This window comes from Leptosomus discolor, chromosome 2 (assembly GCF_034619465.1).
Source record: "Leptosomus discolor isolate bLepDis1 chromosome 2, bLepDis1.hap2, whole genome shotgun sequence".
NCBI classification, from domain to species: Eukaryota; Metazoa; Chordata; class Aves; order Leptosomiformes; family Leptosomidae; genus Leptosomus; species Leptosomus discolor.
The window spans coordinates 7501211-7518172 of record NC_141392.1 but is presented as its reverse complement, the minus strand read 5'-3'; the positions used below and the strand labels follow the sequence as shown (position 1 = coordinate 7518172).

At 39.5% G+C, this 16962-nt stretch overlaps 1 protein-coding gene across 4 annotated transcripts in view; it reads left to right on the top strand.

The window, feature by feature from the left end:
• The window catches only part of PPM1B (protein phosphatase, Mg2+/Mn2+ dependent 1B), a 65103-nt gene that overhangs the window by 27441 nt on the left and 20700 nt on the right, over positions 1-16962 (top strand). For all 4 annotated transcript variants that reach the window (XM_086461861.1, XM_086461862.1, XM_086461859.1 and 1 more), the window contains exons 3-4: positions 12195-13058; positions 14948-15065. In XM_086461861.1, the coding sequence (XP_086317987.1) occupies positions 12213-13058; positions 14948-15065 (964 nt within the window). In that variant the 5' untranslated portion in view covers positions 12195-12212. The remainder of the gene's footprint in view (positions 1-12194; positions 13059-14947; positions 15066-16962) is intronic.

The following is a 16962-nucleotide window of genomic DNA, read 5'->3' as shown; positions in this document are numbered from 1 at the left end:
TGTTGAGACCAGCTTACTGTCTGTGTGTGGCTTTTTCCCCCCCTCTGTATTTCCATAAATGCACTGATAGCAGCAGTATTGCTTAAGTTACCTTTTTTAATCAGTTGCAGAAAATCTCTAAATTTTTGTTACAAGTCCACTGTAGCTTGAACTCTTGAATCACCTTTTCAAGGGTAAAGGTTGACATTGTCTTCCAGGTCGATGAAAATATTTTGGCTACTGGTTTTCAATCATGACTTCATCCAACAATGATGGAGAGAACTCTTGTCCTACTACTCAGTCACTGTCTTATAAACTCGTGTGTAGGGAACTAAAAGTCAATGTTCTTTTACTCTGACTTCTTTTTTTAAAAAAAAATTCAGTGCTACAAAGCTACATTAATAAAAACAAACAAAATATCCCCCCACACCACCACAAATACCTGTCATAGAGATTGCATATTTTGATTTGTATGTTTCTGAATAATTTGTTTCTGTTTTTAAGCAGGAAGCATGTATTTTGAAGACTATCCATGAAATAGCTTTATTGCATATGCTGAACCTGCAGAATTATGATCAAGTGGAGGCCTTTCAGTCTTGATTCCATATTTTGGTATCTCTGACAGGAAGAGTTGCTTGCCTTAGGCTGCACTTGTCAATAGTGGCAGGACAAGTCTGGACTGTTGGTATCAAGCAGTTGATATCAACTCTGAAGTTGGATGATGGCATAGGTCAGTGGCAGGTTTGCGTCGAGGAGGTGGCATTGATTGCTCTGCTGCTACAGTGAAGGAAGGGTTCAAATGTGTTTTGTGTGTTGGGGTTTCTTTTGTTACTGTTGTCTTGAGTGTGTTTGCACTTAACTTGCAGTGATGTAACAAGTTGAAAAAAGGCACAACTCTTCTTATACCGTGCAAGTCACAGACTAATTTATGTTGGAATGGACCTCTAGCACTCATCTAGCCCAGCCCTTGTGTCCGACTCCCTCAGATTTCTGTATGAATCAACAAGTCACCCCTCAATTATATAAATAAATGGGTTTGTGTTTTACTGCCGTTGTGCAGACCTGCTGCAGAACACTTATCCTGGTCTTTCAGACCTGTTTAGGAACAATTTGTTCATGGTATGAATTGGTGATTCATTGCTGCCCTGTTCTCACAAAAATGCATCTGAAACTTTTAGTAAACAAACATTGAAAAAGGTAAGAAAAGAAATTTTCTTAAACACCTAAATTTAGAATAAGGAGGAACTTATTTTTAGTCACATACTGCTTCATGCAAATGAGTAAAATAAATTCTTCACTTTTAATACCAATAGTGTATTGGCTAAACATTGGTGCTCTTTCTTCAAAGTTTTAGGTGCTATTTCTTTAATAGAAACCTGGCTGGTGGTGCTTGGTTTGACTGAAAAGGAACAAACTAAATTTAACTTAAAATAGTTCATCTCTTACTGAATTTGGAGAACCAAAAAATTTTCTGCCTAAAAATAACTATAAACTTTTATTAGGCAAGGTTCACTTCTTTTACACTAGGTCAATGCTTTGTGGTATGCAAGTGCCACGCATGCATCTGGTTTGAATAGCCCAGTAAAGAAGTGAGAATGTGCTCATTTGGTACGGGAAGTATAAGCAGATACGGTCAAACAAAAGGAATTTCAGTTGATATCATGAGGTATAAATCTTGTCATAGTATGGGCAGTAGGGATAAACAAGAATGCAGTCCAGTCTTCCAGGTGGTACAAGAAAGTGACACTGAGTTGCAGAGTTTAAGGACAAAATGTGACTTCAGGGTTAGTAAGCCTGGACAGTCCCATTTCACTTGGGTGCCAGTGCACCAAATTCCTACTTCAAGAAGATAGTACCAGAGCGTGAATACTGGATTATGCAGAGCAGTCTTGGCTCCTAAAGACTTTGGCCTTCATTTTGTTCCCATGGAGGTGCTAGAAGCAATAGTCTGTTTGCTTTGCCCTGGCCCATGTTGGACGTGATGAACCAGCCTGGGTATTTATGTATCTTCTGTGTCACTTTTTCAATAGTTACTCTGTAACTTGGGTAAACTGCAGATAGCAAAGGGGGTTGAATTTCCCAGGATTCGTAGTATTTGGAGGAAATCTTGGTAAAGAAAACTTGAAGTTGTTACATCGAAAACTAAGATGAGTGACATCAGTTAAGACTGACTAGAGCAGAGCCTTCCTAAGAATGACCCTGCATTCCTCATCTCTCAGTGAAGTCCCTAGCTGTGGTGCCAATGTGATCTAAGGGCTGCTGGCTATCAGAAGTTGCAAGCACAGCATCATGTGTAGCTGACTAGGAAGAGCCCTGCATATATACATATATGTTAAGCTTTCATTTGGCCACAAACCTGTGTGAAACTGACTTCTGCAACTTGGGTAAGGGTGAAGCTGCATGATAAAAGCTTGGTGACTGTAAAAATGTGTCAACCTAGGCACTGATGGCCTTGTACTACATGCTGTGATTGCAAAGCTAGATTCAGAGTCCACTTTCGAGTTTTTTAGGAACTTGATCTTGAATATCTGAGGTATGATCTCTAACTTTGTACCTACCAAACTGCATCCCAGAAAAATAAAAACCCACGCATAAAAGTGTGCAACTTGTCCACGAGAGACAGATGGTTGCCGTATAAGCTGAGCTTGAAGATCTGCAGTTACCTAGCTTCATCTGTGTTTTACTAAAGTGCAAGAAAGCAGAATATAAAATGAACCTCTGAAAAGACCACGAGTGCGTATGTTTTTCTGGTGTTAACACAGCTAAGAAGGTTACAGTTCTTAACCTAGCTCCTGGTGCTCATTTCTATTTTCTCCCACTGTCTTCCCTGTTGATCCCCCTTGGATGTGCCATCCAGGCGACTGGCTTCTAAACCCACTGCAGTCAAAGCCACAAAGTTTCATAATACCTTGCAGTTCTTCAGTGAAACGGTTCAAAGGGTAGGGGCAAAAATGTGTGGGCCAGCAGTTCTGAAAGAAAAGAAATTGCTGGCACAATGTAGTGGTGAGTAGTGGAGGCAGAGCAGAAGCGGTAATGTTTTCAGATACTGCTACTGACATTGAAAATAGATGTGAATCCACAGTGTTAAATTACCCCTGTGATTGTTTTGTACCTCCAGACTGGTTTAGAGTAGCTGAAGCACATTCTCAACTCTTCTTCATTTTTAACTTGCTGGTTTAGAAGTAGTGAGGTGGGGGCATGTTGTGTGTTTTGTTTGGGTTTGCTACTGTTTCTTTTTCCCCCAACTGTTGTAACTATAGAGATGCAGAAATTCACTTCAAAGTTTGTACTATAGCTCCTAGGCATGTATTCTACTTGGTGATGGGAATAACTTGCAGAATTTTTGAAATTCCTGGTTTAAAAGCCTGTTTGGCTGCTTTCATGTCATCCTGGGAGGAGAAGTTATTGATAGTGGGCTCTATGTTGAAGGTTTATGTTGATATTTAATTTCTTTGTGTCAGTGTCTTTGGTCAGCTGAGATCCTTCCTAATGGTGACTCCCATGGCCACAGGTTATTTAAAACCAAAAAATCCTCCCTCAAAACATATAAACCAAATAGAGAGTGGACATGAATGATAATCATTGTCCTTTTATGTAATTAATTTTTAAGTGAAAGCAAAATATTCACATCTTGTTCTTAGATTTCGATAATTGCTGTTTGACTCTGCCAGTACTTGTGGCTATGTAGTTAGAGTAGCTGTTACGGCCAAGCTTCAAGTAGACCTTGCTCAGAAATTCAGTGACCGTTTGCCTAATGTGAATTTATGTACTGCCAGTGTCAGTAAGTGAAAAGTGATCCCAAGTTTTCTGGCATCAAAAATAAACATTTTTAAAGCTGGTTTCACTCATCAAATGAACTTGTATTTAGTGTACATGTAGTATAAATAGATAGTATAATGTAAGATTAGTAAAAGATTACTTACAATATGCTGTCAGTCTTTCTTGTGTAAATTGAAGGGTACAGGGAATCTTTATGAATGTCAAAACTACCTACAGAGTGTGTAAACACATGCAGTGCATAGAGTGTGTGTATGCACATGCCTACACACTAGAGAGTGCAAGATGGAAATGGAGACAGAGGAGCTTTCTACCAAGCCTAAGTTTGAATTTTTTACTTAAACCAGAAAAATTACTACTTCCTGCACTTTCAGTAAGCTTTGAAATTGTTTATCAGATATTTTGATTATTTATTCGTCACTTACCTCTTTAATACCTAGTGCAGCACTTTCTCTGTTGAAACGTCATTCTTTTTTTATAGCAGGAGCACATGTGTTTTGTAACAGGAAACTCTGGCACTGTTTCTTTTCCACAACACTGACTTATTAAAAATAACTGGCCTGTTGAATGAATCCTTCTGAGGAAGAGTCATTTTACAGTACACTTTTATGACCTAAGTCCAAAAGATTGATGTTTGACCATTCTTATTATATGAAAAGATATGTTACTGCCTTTGGGACTGTTGACCGTCAAGCCATTAGTGTAGTTTTGATGTTCTTGAAACTGACATGTGATCTGAAAATTATTTTATAGTATCTACAAAACTTTAATTATGGCTTTTAGACCCTTATAATCAAATTACATTTTGGCTGCCTTCATGACAACCAGCAAGTAAATATTTCTGCCTATTAAATATAAATCTATATGGAAAGGAGCGTGCTTTTCATTTAAGGTAGCTGCCTGTTTCTCCTTCATGGTGTGGTAAAAAACCATGGATATCTGTAACTGAGCAGGAGCTGTTTACCATTTTATAAGTAGGTCTTGGGAGAAAATCAGTGGGTGTGGTTGTTTTTCTTTTAAAAAGGGAAGAAATTCAAACTTACTCACAGACCTGATTTTAAGACCATTTACTTTATGGCTGATCTAATACCAAATAAAGTCTTCAATGTGTAGCTGTGGGGAAAAGGGTGCTGATCACAAATTTTTCTTGAGTGTCAGAGGACATGGCTTTTGTCTTCATACTTCCGTACCTCAAAAGGGTAGATGTGTTTGGTTTCCTGAGCCTGAATTATTCCTTATGTTCCCTGTATATGAGATAAGGACCTCATGTAGGATTTGTATCGGGTAAGAAACATCAGAGAAGAATATATGTTAGGACTTGAGAGAAGTAAGCCTTGGGTTGAGTTTTTGCTCTGGGAAGGGGATGTCAGCTTTTGTTACTAACCAGCCTGAACTCTCTCGGAAAGCTTAGCTATTGATTTAAAACTAGAGATGAAGAGTGTATGGCAGAGCAGTAGCTAGAGCTGCTGCTTTAGCACCACATCACTCGGATTCAGCTTCTTCCATTGCCAGAGAGGGGGGGAAATATTTTCTTCCTCTGAAGGCCTTCCAAAAACCTTTGAGCGCTAGTTATTATTGGCACTTACAAGGTCCTTGATTTATTTTTTTTTTAAATAATAATAATTATTATTCTTTTATTTTTCTCAGAGTTGGGAAGACTACTGGAAGAAGGCAATCCTAAGTTTCCGTTATTGATCTGAAGAATATATACTGTTTTAAAGAATAGTCTGTGGAGCATGGATGAGAACTAAGGCCTTCTCCATTTCAAAGAAAGTTTTGGGTATTAGAGTAGAGGTGGTCTTCCAGATTTTGGAAGTTTCAGCTAATAATCTTGTAGGGTAAACATTTTCACCAGAAGGAAATGAAATTGTTTTCTCAAACTAATATGTTACACAATTAAATTTCATTTAAAAATGGGGTCTTTGGAAATTAAATCTGAAAGGCTGAAGGGGTATTGAATTTTTGAGCTTACGCATATTGATTAAAACTCTGGCTGAATTTGCTAGCTGAAGGGGGGCACTTCATTTGTTCCTCTGCTGTCTCTTAAGACTGAGTCTTGCTCTACAAAGGTGTTTGGGACTTAATGCCTTCTTAAGTCCCTCAAGAACTGTTGAGAGGTTTTGACTGTTCAGAGGAAGTATAGTGAAATCTTCATTAGCAACCTGGACAGTGGAAGAGTGTTCACTTTTAGCAGATTTGGTACTGTATTGGAGGGTGTGGTCAAGTAGCAAAAGGGTGAGCCTTAACACTAGGTAGAAAGATCTTGATAGGTTGGACAAATTCTCATGGTAACCTCAGGAAGTTTAATCAAGTTGTGTACCTACTGGAATAGGTAACCTTTTCCCTCAATATAGTCCGAGTGATGACTATCTGGGAATGAGCTTTGCAGAAAAAGAACCGTGAGGTCCCGTTGGAAAATGAGGACAAGCGAGTTGAACATCAGGGAGCAGTATGTCTGTAGCGATGAAGGTTTGGGCCGTATTAAAAAAGGCTTATCCAGCATGTTGGGAGAAGTGATTATTTCCCTCTTGTTGGAACTGATGATGCTGCATCTGGAATATGGTGTGGAGTGTGGTTGCCCAGTACAGGCAAGGCATAGACATAGTGGAACAAGTGGAGCAGAGGACCACTCTGTTGCTTGGGTGCTGAAGCATGTGGTGTATGAGGAGAGGTGAGAGCTGAGTTTCTTCAGTCTGGAGGGGAAAAGGCCAAGGGGTGGATCCAGTTGCTGTCTTCTAGGTACATAATGGGAGGGTATAGAGAAGGTAGAGCTATGCTGTTCCTGGAGATGTGTCATGAAAGACCGAGAGGCAAAGGACACAGGTTGCACTGATGGGAGTTCTGTTTTCCTTATGAATGTGGTCAGACAGGAACTGGTTGCTCAGAGGCTACGAAATCTCCATTCAAAACTTGACAAGGATCTGAACGGCCTGAGTCATCTTTGGTATTGGATATCATATTGATTGAACTTTGAATAGAGGTTTGGACTGGATGAGCTCTTCCAACATGAATCGGTTTGATTCTGTAATTAATGAATTCTGACCTGACTTAAGCATTATCTAGGTGCTTGAGTCAAGACTGACTTGTATCTAGCCAAATATGCTTAAAGTTAGAGATGGAAGCATCAGGTTTAGCTTTGCAAACGTCAGGTTTGGTATGATACCACAGATTTCATTAAGGTATTTCTGATTTACTTAACTAATTTGTACATAGGTAAATACACAGCTGAGTGAGTTGTGTGTGTTGACACTGTAGATGTGAAGTACAAATTACACCTGATAGGAATATACTGTACTCACCTGTATGCCATGTCACTTGCTTATTTTCTATAACTTTAATGCTAAAAGTTGTTACTGTTAAAAATGAAGTTTTTAACAGAACAGGGGTTCATCAATTTTAAGTTGTCTTTGTGCTTTACTATCACTGATAATTTTGATCGAAAACCCGAGTTCCAGTGAGTCAGTGGAATCACTGCTTCTTTCTTTCATGCTCACTGAAATGTCTTGACCTTTTTCATCTGGTCTTCAAACCAGCTGCTGCCTTATACAGTCTACATAATATACACAGGGATAAAAAGAATTCTTTTTCTGTATGTTTGGTGTCTTTTATAGGACCAGGCATAAGTTGATTTCTATACTTACTGTTTTCTTACTGACCGCAAGTCAATCTCTGCATTCTTTAAAGATTTGTAATATGAAGTGGGATATTTAGAATATCAAGAATATGAACTTGAGTAGTATCCTCTTTCTTTTCTGTTTCTCACTCCTCCTGTGCTGTAAGAAGCGAAGCTACTGGGAAATAGGTAAAGCAAAGATGTGGAATGTACGCTTTTGTTGGGTTTTTAAACAGTATTTTTTATGCGTATAAAAAAACAATACTGAGCTTACAGGCTTTTGCAATTAGATAGGTTTTGATCTTTTTTCCTTAGTCACATGTTTTGTTAGTCAAACATTGGAACAGGCTGCCCAGAGAAATGGTGGAGTCACCATCCCTGAAGGGGTTCAAAAAATGTGTAGATGTGGCACTTCAGGACATGGTTTAGTGGGCGTGGTGCTACTAGGTCAATGGTTGGACTAGATCATCTCAGAGGTCCCTTCCAACCTAATGATTCTATGATTTCCACACTTTTGATTTTAAGAACATAAGGACACACTTAACTCAATTAAAGGAATCTCATACAAGGTCTGAAGTGTTGGAGGACTTGTGTTGTTTTGGCAGCATTTCAGGCCTGTATTACATGTTACTGGTAAGAATGTTTTTTTGTGTGCTTTTAAATAAGCTTTCTATTGTGTGTAACTTGTGAATGAGTGGTCATCAGCTATTAGAACCCTTTCAAGAATCTCATTTGCTGATGTTAGTTGAACTGTTAAAACTGTGTCACTTGTTCAGCTCTTAACTGAGAACATCAGTTGCTGAGAGCAGTGAGAGCACTTGTTTGTGGTGGTGTGTAGCACTGCCTTGCTTTGCTTTTATGACACCCATTTTTTTGTTTGTTTTTTTTCAAACCAAATCAGATCTTTCAAGAGCAAGAGTTGTGAAAAGCATTTTGGCTGTGTCTCGCTAAGTAATGAATACCTCATTTGCGTTGTTGTGTGTTGTTTCCACTGATTTGCAGAGTTGCAAATACTCTTTTCAGATAAAGAAGGAAAAATAATGATGTAAATAATGGTGAGCAGAATGTAACTTACAACTTTCACTTGCAAATTAAAGTGTTAAGCTTACAATGCATAACATAGGGTTCTGTAGTCATTTTATCTTCAATTTTGCTATCCCAGGTAATAGAATTAGAGGCCAGTGGATGGTGACTGCAGCGGTAAAGAATAAGATAGTATTTGTGGTTTCTTGTGCATGGAATTTTTTAGATCATATCATAAAATTGAACTGATTGGGAAGGTGGGGGGAATTTAAGAAGGATAGTATGTGTTTGAAAGGGCTTAATGACTTTTCAAGTTGTTAAAAGTACGGAAAGTATTTTGAGAATGTGTGATGTGGGTTTGAACTAATTCTGTGTCTTTTCTTGTATTAGATATGTCATTATCTGAGAAATTGGTATTTCTGGTTTTGCTTTATAAAATCCATGTTTATATGGACTAAATTCAGATTGGCGACAACCTTTGAGCATGTTTTCTTAATTTGGTTTTACTATAGATTCTGCAGCTGAGGATCTGTACCTTGTACATGGAATACCCAATTTGGAGAGCAAAAAAAAAAGCTCAGGACGCTTTCTTTGGTGTCACACAATTCCTTTTTTAAGTGCTACTTTATAGACTATTTACTGAGTACCAGGCCTGTGTGTTGTAACATCAGACTTGATAGCAGAAGACTGATACGTCGAGACAGCTAACTGTTATGCAAGTGTAGCGTTCCCTAATAAGTGACAAATCATCAAAAATCATGGGAGTATCTCATAGCCAGACTAGAGGGGGTAATTGTGTAGTGTTAGTGTTTATACTGTCCATGCAAAACCTCAATTTCTAGCTGATAGTTTAAGAAATCATCTTTTCCAGCAAATCTCCCTGAACCTGGAGTCTCATTAGTGTTTTATTCTGTGTCAGGACAGATAGTTTGAAGACTTGTGATTAGAACATAGAGTAGTACTCAAACATAAGAGCTGTTTAAATTCTGGCATTTCTTAGTTAGTTTGACTTAGCCAGGTGCTTTTAAACAAAAAATACATCAAGTTACATGGTACTCGGTCTCCTATAGAACCACGTTGCTCTTTTTGCATGGTGTTAGTAGCACCTGAATCAAAGGCCATTAAACCTGACTTGAGACAGACAGCGAAACTAGGCTAAAAAGTAAACCAGATACAGAGTTGCTGCAGTATTTGGGGAAGTTTGTTGAAAATTGTATTAAACTAAGAGTGGGAGACAAGTTCGAAAGTGTCATAACTGGTGAGCAAACTGTTGGGGTCTGTGTAGTAGCGGGGATCCTCAGCCCTTCATGGAGGTCGGTGTAGCAGAGAGGCAGTATGACATTTGGATTATCTGGAGGAAAGCCCTACAGTTTTTACCTAAAAAGGGAGGTGGGGTACAGAATCTAACTGTAATCTTCTCCTTCTTGCATTGTACTATTTCTTTTTATCTCTCCTGTCAGAGTAAGCTGTGTATGCTGAAAATGTGTTTACGTGAGGGGAATGGCAGAAGTAAGGATTTCCTAACCTCTTTTTCTGACCTAGTAACAAACTCTTAAACCAGAACTAGATTATCATGACTCTGCAGGCTTGATGGGTACTAGCGTGTCGGACACCTGGTGACTGACTGCTCAGCATCAGTCATGGCAGAATTCTCTCATTCTTTTCGGATGAAGGTTGCTATAATTGTCACATCCTGTCACTAAGAGTTTTATAGGACAGTCATTTTTAGCATGTTCAGAGGTTGTGGTATCTGAGTTTCTGAAATTCTCAGAAAAGTACTGTGGGATCTTTGGGTTAAAGAATCTATTCTCTACTGACTTTGTAAAGTGCAAGGTAGTTTTCGGGTCTATGTAGTCCAACTGGGTCTTGTACAGGATGTGTGGTGGGTTGACCCTGGCTGGATGCCAGGTGTCCACCAAAAAACCACTCTGTCGCTCCCCCTCCTCAACTGGGCAGAGGAGAGAAAATATAAGGAAAGATTCATGGTTCAAGGACAGGGAAATCACTCATCAATTACTGTCATGGGCAAAACAGATTTGACTTGGGGAAATTAGTTTAATTTATTACTACTCACATCAGAGTAGGATAATGAGAAATAAACCCAAAATCTTAAAAACACCTTCCCTTCACCCCTCCCTTCTTCCCGGGGTTAACTTTACTCCTGAATTCTCCTAATTCCTCCCGCTGTAGCAGTGCAGAGGGATGGGGAATGGGCATTGCGGTCAGTCCATCACACGTTGTTTCTGCTGTTCCTTCCTCTTCAGGGGGAGGACTCCCACACTCTTCCCCTGCTCCAGCGTGGGGTCCCTCCCACGGGAGACAGTCTTCCATGAACGTCTACAGCATGAGTCCTTCCCGTAGGCTGCAGTCTTCCATGAACTGCTCCAGCCTGGGTCCATTTCATGGGGTCACACGTCCTGCCAGCAAACCTGCTCCAGTGTGGGCTCCCCTGTCTCCACAGGTCCTGCCAGGAGCCTGCTCCAGCACAGGCTTCCCATGAGGTCACAGCCTCCTTCATCATGGTCACAGCCACCTGCTCCAGCATGGGGTCCTTCAGGGGCTGCAGGTGGATATCTGCTCCTCCATGGGCTGCAGGGGCACAGCCTGCCTCACCGTGGCCTTCACCACAGGCTGCAGGGGAATCTCTGCACCGGCACCTGGAGCACCTCCTGCCCCCTACTTCTGCACTGACCTGGGTGTCTGCAGAGCTCTTTCTCACGTAGTCTCCTCTCTTTGGCTGCAGTTGCTCTTGCACAGTAACTTTTTCTCCTTTGTAAATGTGTTATTCCAGAGGTTTGATCGCTGTCGCTGACGGGCTTGGCCTTGGGCAGCAGCGGGTCTGTCCTGAAGCTGGCTGGCACTGGCTGTATCAGACATAGGGGAAGCTTCTAGCAGCTTCTAACAGAAGCAGCTGCTGTAGCCCCCCTGCTTCCAAAACCTTGCAATACAGAGAGGAAGTCAGAAGTTCTGTAAAGCTTCAACATAGATTACTCATATTTTACCTGCAAGCTTGCTCATTGGAGATGGTTCTTTCATATTTTTTGAAGTAGATCTCCAAATGTTGAAGAAGTTTTAACTTTCCGTGCATTGATTTCTTCCCTTAGCTCATATCTCTTGTGACTTGTTACATTTTTAAAACAAATCAGTGTTATCTTTGAACTTAAAATCACATGTGACCACGTGAATGTCTTTTAGGGATAGTAAAAATGGAAAAGTTTTGCAAAGAACTAAGTGTAATTTATTAAGAGAATCCTGTGAGAAGTTTTCTTGGATCGAAGTGGGATTTGCTGCCTTGTTTCCTTTGGCAGATGGCCTGGATTCCCCTATTGTCACTTTTGCCATGCTTTACAAGAATACAGCAGTAGCACGGTACGTGCAAAGCTGGTGAGACCAGGCAGTTCTTATTTATGAAGTATTAGCTTTTCTTCATGCCACAATAAAGCTGAAAGGAGAATAGAAGGGATATGGTTGTCATTTCTCCAGCATGTATAAGTTTATGTGGAGAATGACAAAATTGGCAGGGCTGCAAAGGTATGTGAACTACTCTGCCTTCATATGGAGAGCCTTTAATTTTGATGAAGTAGCTCTTTAAAAGACACAACACCCCAGCCAAAAAATGCAAACAGGGGTCTGTAAGTTCATGACATTTATTAATTGCTTTTTCCTCCCATTAGAGTTGTTGACTTCTGCACATGTGCATGCTTTATCACTTCTTCTATAAAGAAGAAACACAGGAGAGGAAAAAGAAAGCTTATATGGAGTGGTGGTTTTATAAATAAGACTTTTCTTCTCTGTTTTCCAGATTCAGTATTGCATAAACATGGGTGCATTTTTGGATAAACCAAAAACTGAAAAACATAATGCTCATGGTGCAGGGAACGGCTTGCGTTATGGCCTCAGCAGTATGCAGGGATGGAGAGTGGAAATGGAAGATGCTCACACAGCTGTTGTAGGTATTCCCCATGGCTTAGAGGACTGGTCCTTTTTTGCTGTCTATGATGGTCACGCAGGATCTCGTGTTGCAAATTACTGCTCCACGCACTTATTAGAACACATCACTAACAATGAAGACTTTAGGGCGACAGAAAAACCTGGATCTGCTCTTGAACCTTCAGTGGAAAATGTCAAGAGTGGAATCAGAACTGGCTTTTTGAAAATTGATGAGTATATGCGCAATTTCTCAGACCTCAGAAATGGGATGGACAGAAGTGGCTCAACAGCAGTGGGAGTTATGATTTCACCTGAGCATGTATACTTTATCAATTGTGGTGATTCACGTGCTGTTCTCTATAGGAATGGACAAGTCTGTTTTTCAACACAGGATCACAAACCTTGCAACCCAAGGGAGAAAGAGCGAATCCAGAATGCAGGAGGCAGTGTAATGATTCAGCGTGTTAATGGTTCATTGGCAGTTTCTCGAGCTCTGGGGGACTATGACTACAAATGTGTTGATGGTAAAGGCCCTACAGAACAACTTGTTTCTCCAGAGCCCGAGGTTTGCGAAATTTTAAGGGCAGAAGAAGATGAGTTTATCATCTTGGCTTGTGATGGAATCTGGGATGTAATGAGCAATGAAGAGCTCTGTGAATTTGTTAAGTCTAGACTTGAAGTATCAGATGACCTGGAAAAAGTGTGCAATTGGGTAGTGGACACTTGTTTACATAAGGTATGTAACTGTTTTCTCCAAGCAGCTGTTCTAAAATGATCTTCTGTTTCGATGGGTACTGTGTTAGCAGCAGTTCCTGGCCTACCTTTCCCCTTCTCCCTCTTCCTTTCCTCAAACTTACTTGACTTTATGCCCTTGCTGAAGAATATACAGACTCATCCTTTGTCCCTGTAGAGGCAACTGCAATTGCAAAACTAAAGGTTTATTATTTTCTCAAGTAATGCTTACATATGGCTCCAGCTCTAAACTTTGTTTCCAAATACAGAATTTTCAAAATTAATAAACTTGGTGCAAGGTATTTTTTTTTTGTTCTTTCAAGTTGTGCTGTGTTCGTCTCTTTTGCATAAAACCAGCATTTGCACGATCTCCTCTTCAAGGTATGGTTTATCTGTCATCTGGTGTCCTCAGCTCGTTGTAGCTTAGATGGAGAGTTGCCTCTGAGCTTGCTTGGGGTCCTCAAATTGAGAGGTTTTTTGTAGCAACTACAGGTCTGTCTCCAAATGTTTCATAGCTATACAATTTCCAGTATTCTCTGAAAAGTGCAACTCCTGCTAGCACAAATAGAGTTCCTTCATTAGGCCACAAACCAAACGTGCAATTTTGAGGAAAATACTAAAATTCAGAATTCTAACACTAAAGGGTAAGTAACTTTTTTCCAGAAACGGGGTTGTATTCCAACATATACCATACACCATATGATTGGTTTAAATGCCGTGGCTTTTCTGACCAAGCACTTGACCAGCCTTGTTAAAGGATGGTCACTCTAGTATACTTCCAGTAAAACAGAACCCTGACCTCGTCTTTATTTTATAAAGTCAGGTCCTGGATCTCTGCGGTTTGTACCTATATTAGAATGTTGTCCTCTGTCTTCAGGATGTGAATTGTACCGCGTAATATTACCTGCTGTAAAAGATGTGTGTCCCCATGTGCTTGGCACAGAAGGGAACCTAGAATAACTCCTGAGTACTTCTGAAAGCATTTATTCTGATGCCAGATTCCTACTTAATTTCCTCAGGAGAAGGAGTTGTTGTGGTAGATGACAGGAACTGTATAGCAGGTTGGATTTACACAGAAACAATATGCAGTGACTAATGGCACTTAAACTTTTACCTCCCCAAAAATAAATTAAGATCTTGATTTCAAACCAGGAGTTTAAATTACAGTTCTGCTGGATCTCCTTATAAGAGATTTAGACACTGTGTTTTTAAATTGAGCTGTTGATTATAACATTGAAAATTAAGTATGAGCAGGAAAGTGGTATCAGAGCTCACTAGTGAAGAACTGGCATTAAAGTTAGTATCTGAAAAAGCTGTTGGCTGATACTGCTGAGCACATGATAGTCTAAGGTCAGCTTGGCCATACTAAGTGATTCATATTTCGTGCTTACTTTCTTCAAGGTGCTATGATGACACAGGTGCTCTGATAAACACTTGTAGCAAATGTAATGTCTTAGGTGAATGCTCCCAAACTGAAATAAATCAGTATTGGGAGCTAGCTATTCTAATAGTCTGGGACAAGTATTCTGCATTTCATTTTGCAACATGAGGGGTTTTTTTAACTTGGCTTAAGGTGACATTAAATGGCTGTCCAATTTCTGACCTGTTTTCTTGATGCTGTTTTTAGACCGTTGACAAGTAACTAAGTCCATGAAATATTTTAAACTTTAAGACTAGAAGTACAAGAAAAAATCAGTAAAATTAATTTTAGCGAGTAGTTTAGTTGGGAAACTTAGAGTTTCTTATTAATCAAAATAGAGTTTTATTGCAAGGTTTCTTTTTTCCTAGGTATATCTGTAGTACTGTATTTGGAACAAGTAAAAATGTGACTAAAATAGAAAAATGAAAAATAAGACTAAAGATCCTAACTCTTCTTTTCTCGTTGTCATATAGGGGAGTCGTGATAACATGAGTATCGTACTAGTTTGTTTTTCAAATGCTCCTAAGGTCTCAGATGAGGCGGTGAAAAAAGATGCTGAGCTGGATAAGTACTTGGAATCACGGGTTGAAGGTAAGAAATCCATTGTGTTCACTAGAAATGTTCTCATAACCTTCTTGAGCATGAAAACCAAAACAGGGAAAGCCATCATGCCGCTATATGTTGGGTCAAATTCAGGCCTGATGACAGCTCTGAATTTTTGTATGTCAGGAAAAATGTTTTAAGCCATGTGGTTAGTTTATCCTGGTATTCCACAAGCATTTTCTTAAGGTGAGCTTTAGGTTTTTACTTCCATCTTTAACAGGTCAAAATGGAAACACTGACCTTGCAGAGTGTTGTATCAGCTAAGTAAATTGTGATATCGTTAATGTCTTGCTTATAAAATGTTAAAAGGGATACTTGTGATACTTGTTCCTTTTTTATGAAAGTTTTTGACAAAAAGAAAAAGCTATAGAGGGTTTTCATGGTGGGACAATTTGTTCATCTTATCCAATGTTTTTTCATCTGCTTCCGTTTCATGCAGCTGTGACTTATTTTTCACATGGAAAACTTTAAATACACTTATGCAAATACTTAAGTGTTGGTGGTCAAAATGCCTATGAATGCAAGAGTCTTAAATCATCCCTTTGGATTCTGAATGCTTACCAACTCTGTGTGTGTGAATAAAAATCATATAATTGTCTAGAACTTTCATGGAGGACTAAACGTAATTCTTAACCAGTTTCATTTAGTCGCTGATTTTATAACTCTTCGCTTATCCAAAAGGTTGAATGCAACTTCTTCCCTTAAGCAGAAACAGTTAAAGGAAAGTTAGCTTGACTAACAATGAAAGGCTTGCCCTTGTATATTTATTCCTTTTCTGCAGCATTCTGAATGACAGAAAAACTGAATTTTTAGTCAGGCTTTCAAACTGTTTATTCTAATTTAGAATCTTTTGTCACTGGTTAAGGCTGTTTTAAGGTCTGACAACAGCCATATGTAGCGGTCTCCTGGGCTGTTCAATCTTCTCAGTTATTCTAGTGATCCAGGTATAGCTCAGTTTTGGTAGAATTGACTGAAGTTAGAGTTACTATTGAAAGTTTGCCTTTTTTACAATATTGGTCTTACGTTGGCACGGGTTTTTACAGAAGCAACCCAGGCAGGAAAGCAACTGAGTTCTTGAAACAGCTTGTCTTGCTGTTACAAATGTTGCTGGGATAATACTGTGAAGTAGCATCATTGGAGACAAGCAGTTATCAGGGGTTTGAAAGCCTTGTTGTTATGATTCTTTAAACTTCTGTGATCTTACCAAGAGGGTACTGAAGCACTGTCACCCACTTAGGGTGATGCAGCTTATTAACCGATTTGTTGGAGCTAACAGTTATAGCGACAGTATTCAATGAAGGAAAGGGCTTACTGAAGAGAAAGCTGGCTGAGATAACTTGTACCCTTTCTTGACTTGTTTTAGGCCTGGACTAGAATATTCTGATCACTAAATCCAAGTTTAAGTGTGCTTCATGAAGAGGTAGTCCCTTTGTAGCCTTTGTAGATGTATTTGTTCCAGGTGCTGAGACCAGTGATGTAGTTTTATGCTATAGTATTGCTGTCCTAATGGTACTTTTCTGTGTTCATATTGAAAAAAGTGATACTGGCAGTCTACAGGACTGTTCAGTAGAGTTCCATGAAAGTAATTTTAAGTTCAGGTGCCAAGATGTTTGGAACTTTGCAGGTCAGACCAACATGTAGCCACCATCTTGAGGCTGTAACCAGGTCTCAATGACATAAACCATAGCTCTGGCCACTGACTGTGTGACCTTGAGCATTTTTTATGATAGGTGTGACTCACCAAATTGTCTTAACATGGATCTGGAAACCTTCCAGGCACCCAAGGATGGTGTGTATAATTTGGAGAGGTAAAAATACTTCATTTCCTTTCTTATGACTATTAGATGAGAATTACTAATACAGGACCTCAGCACCATCACATAGT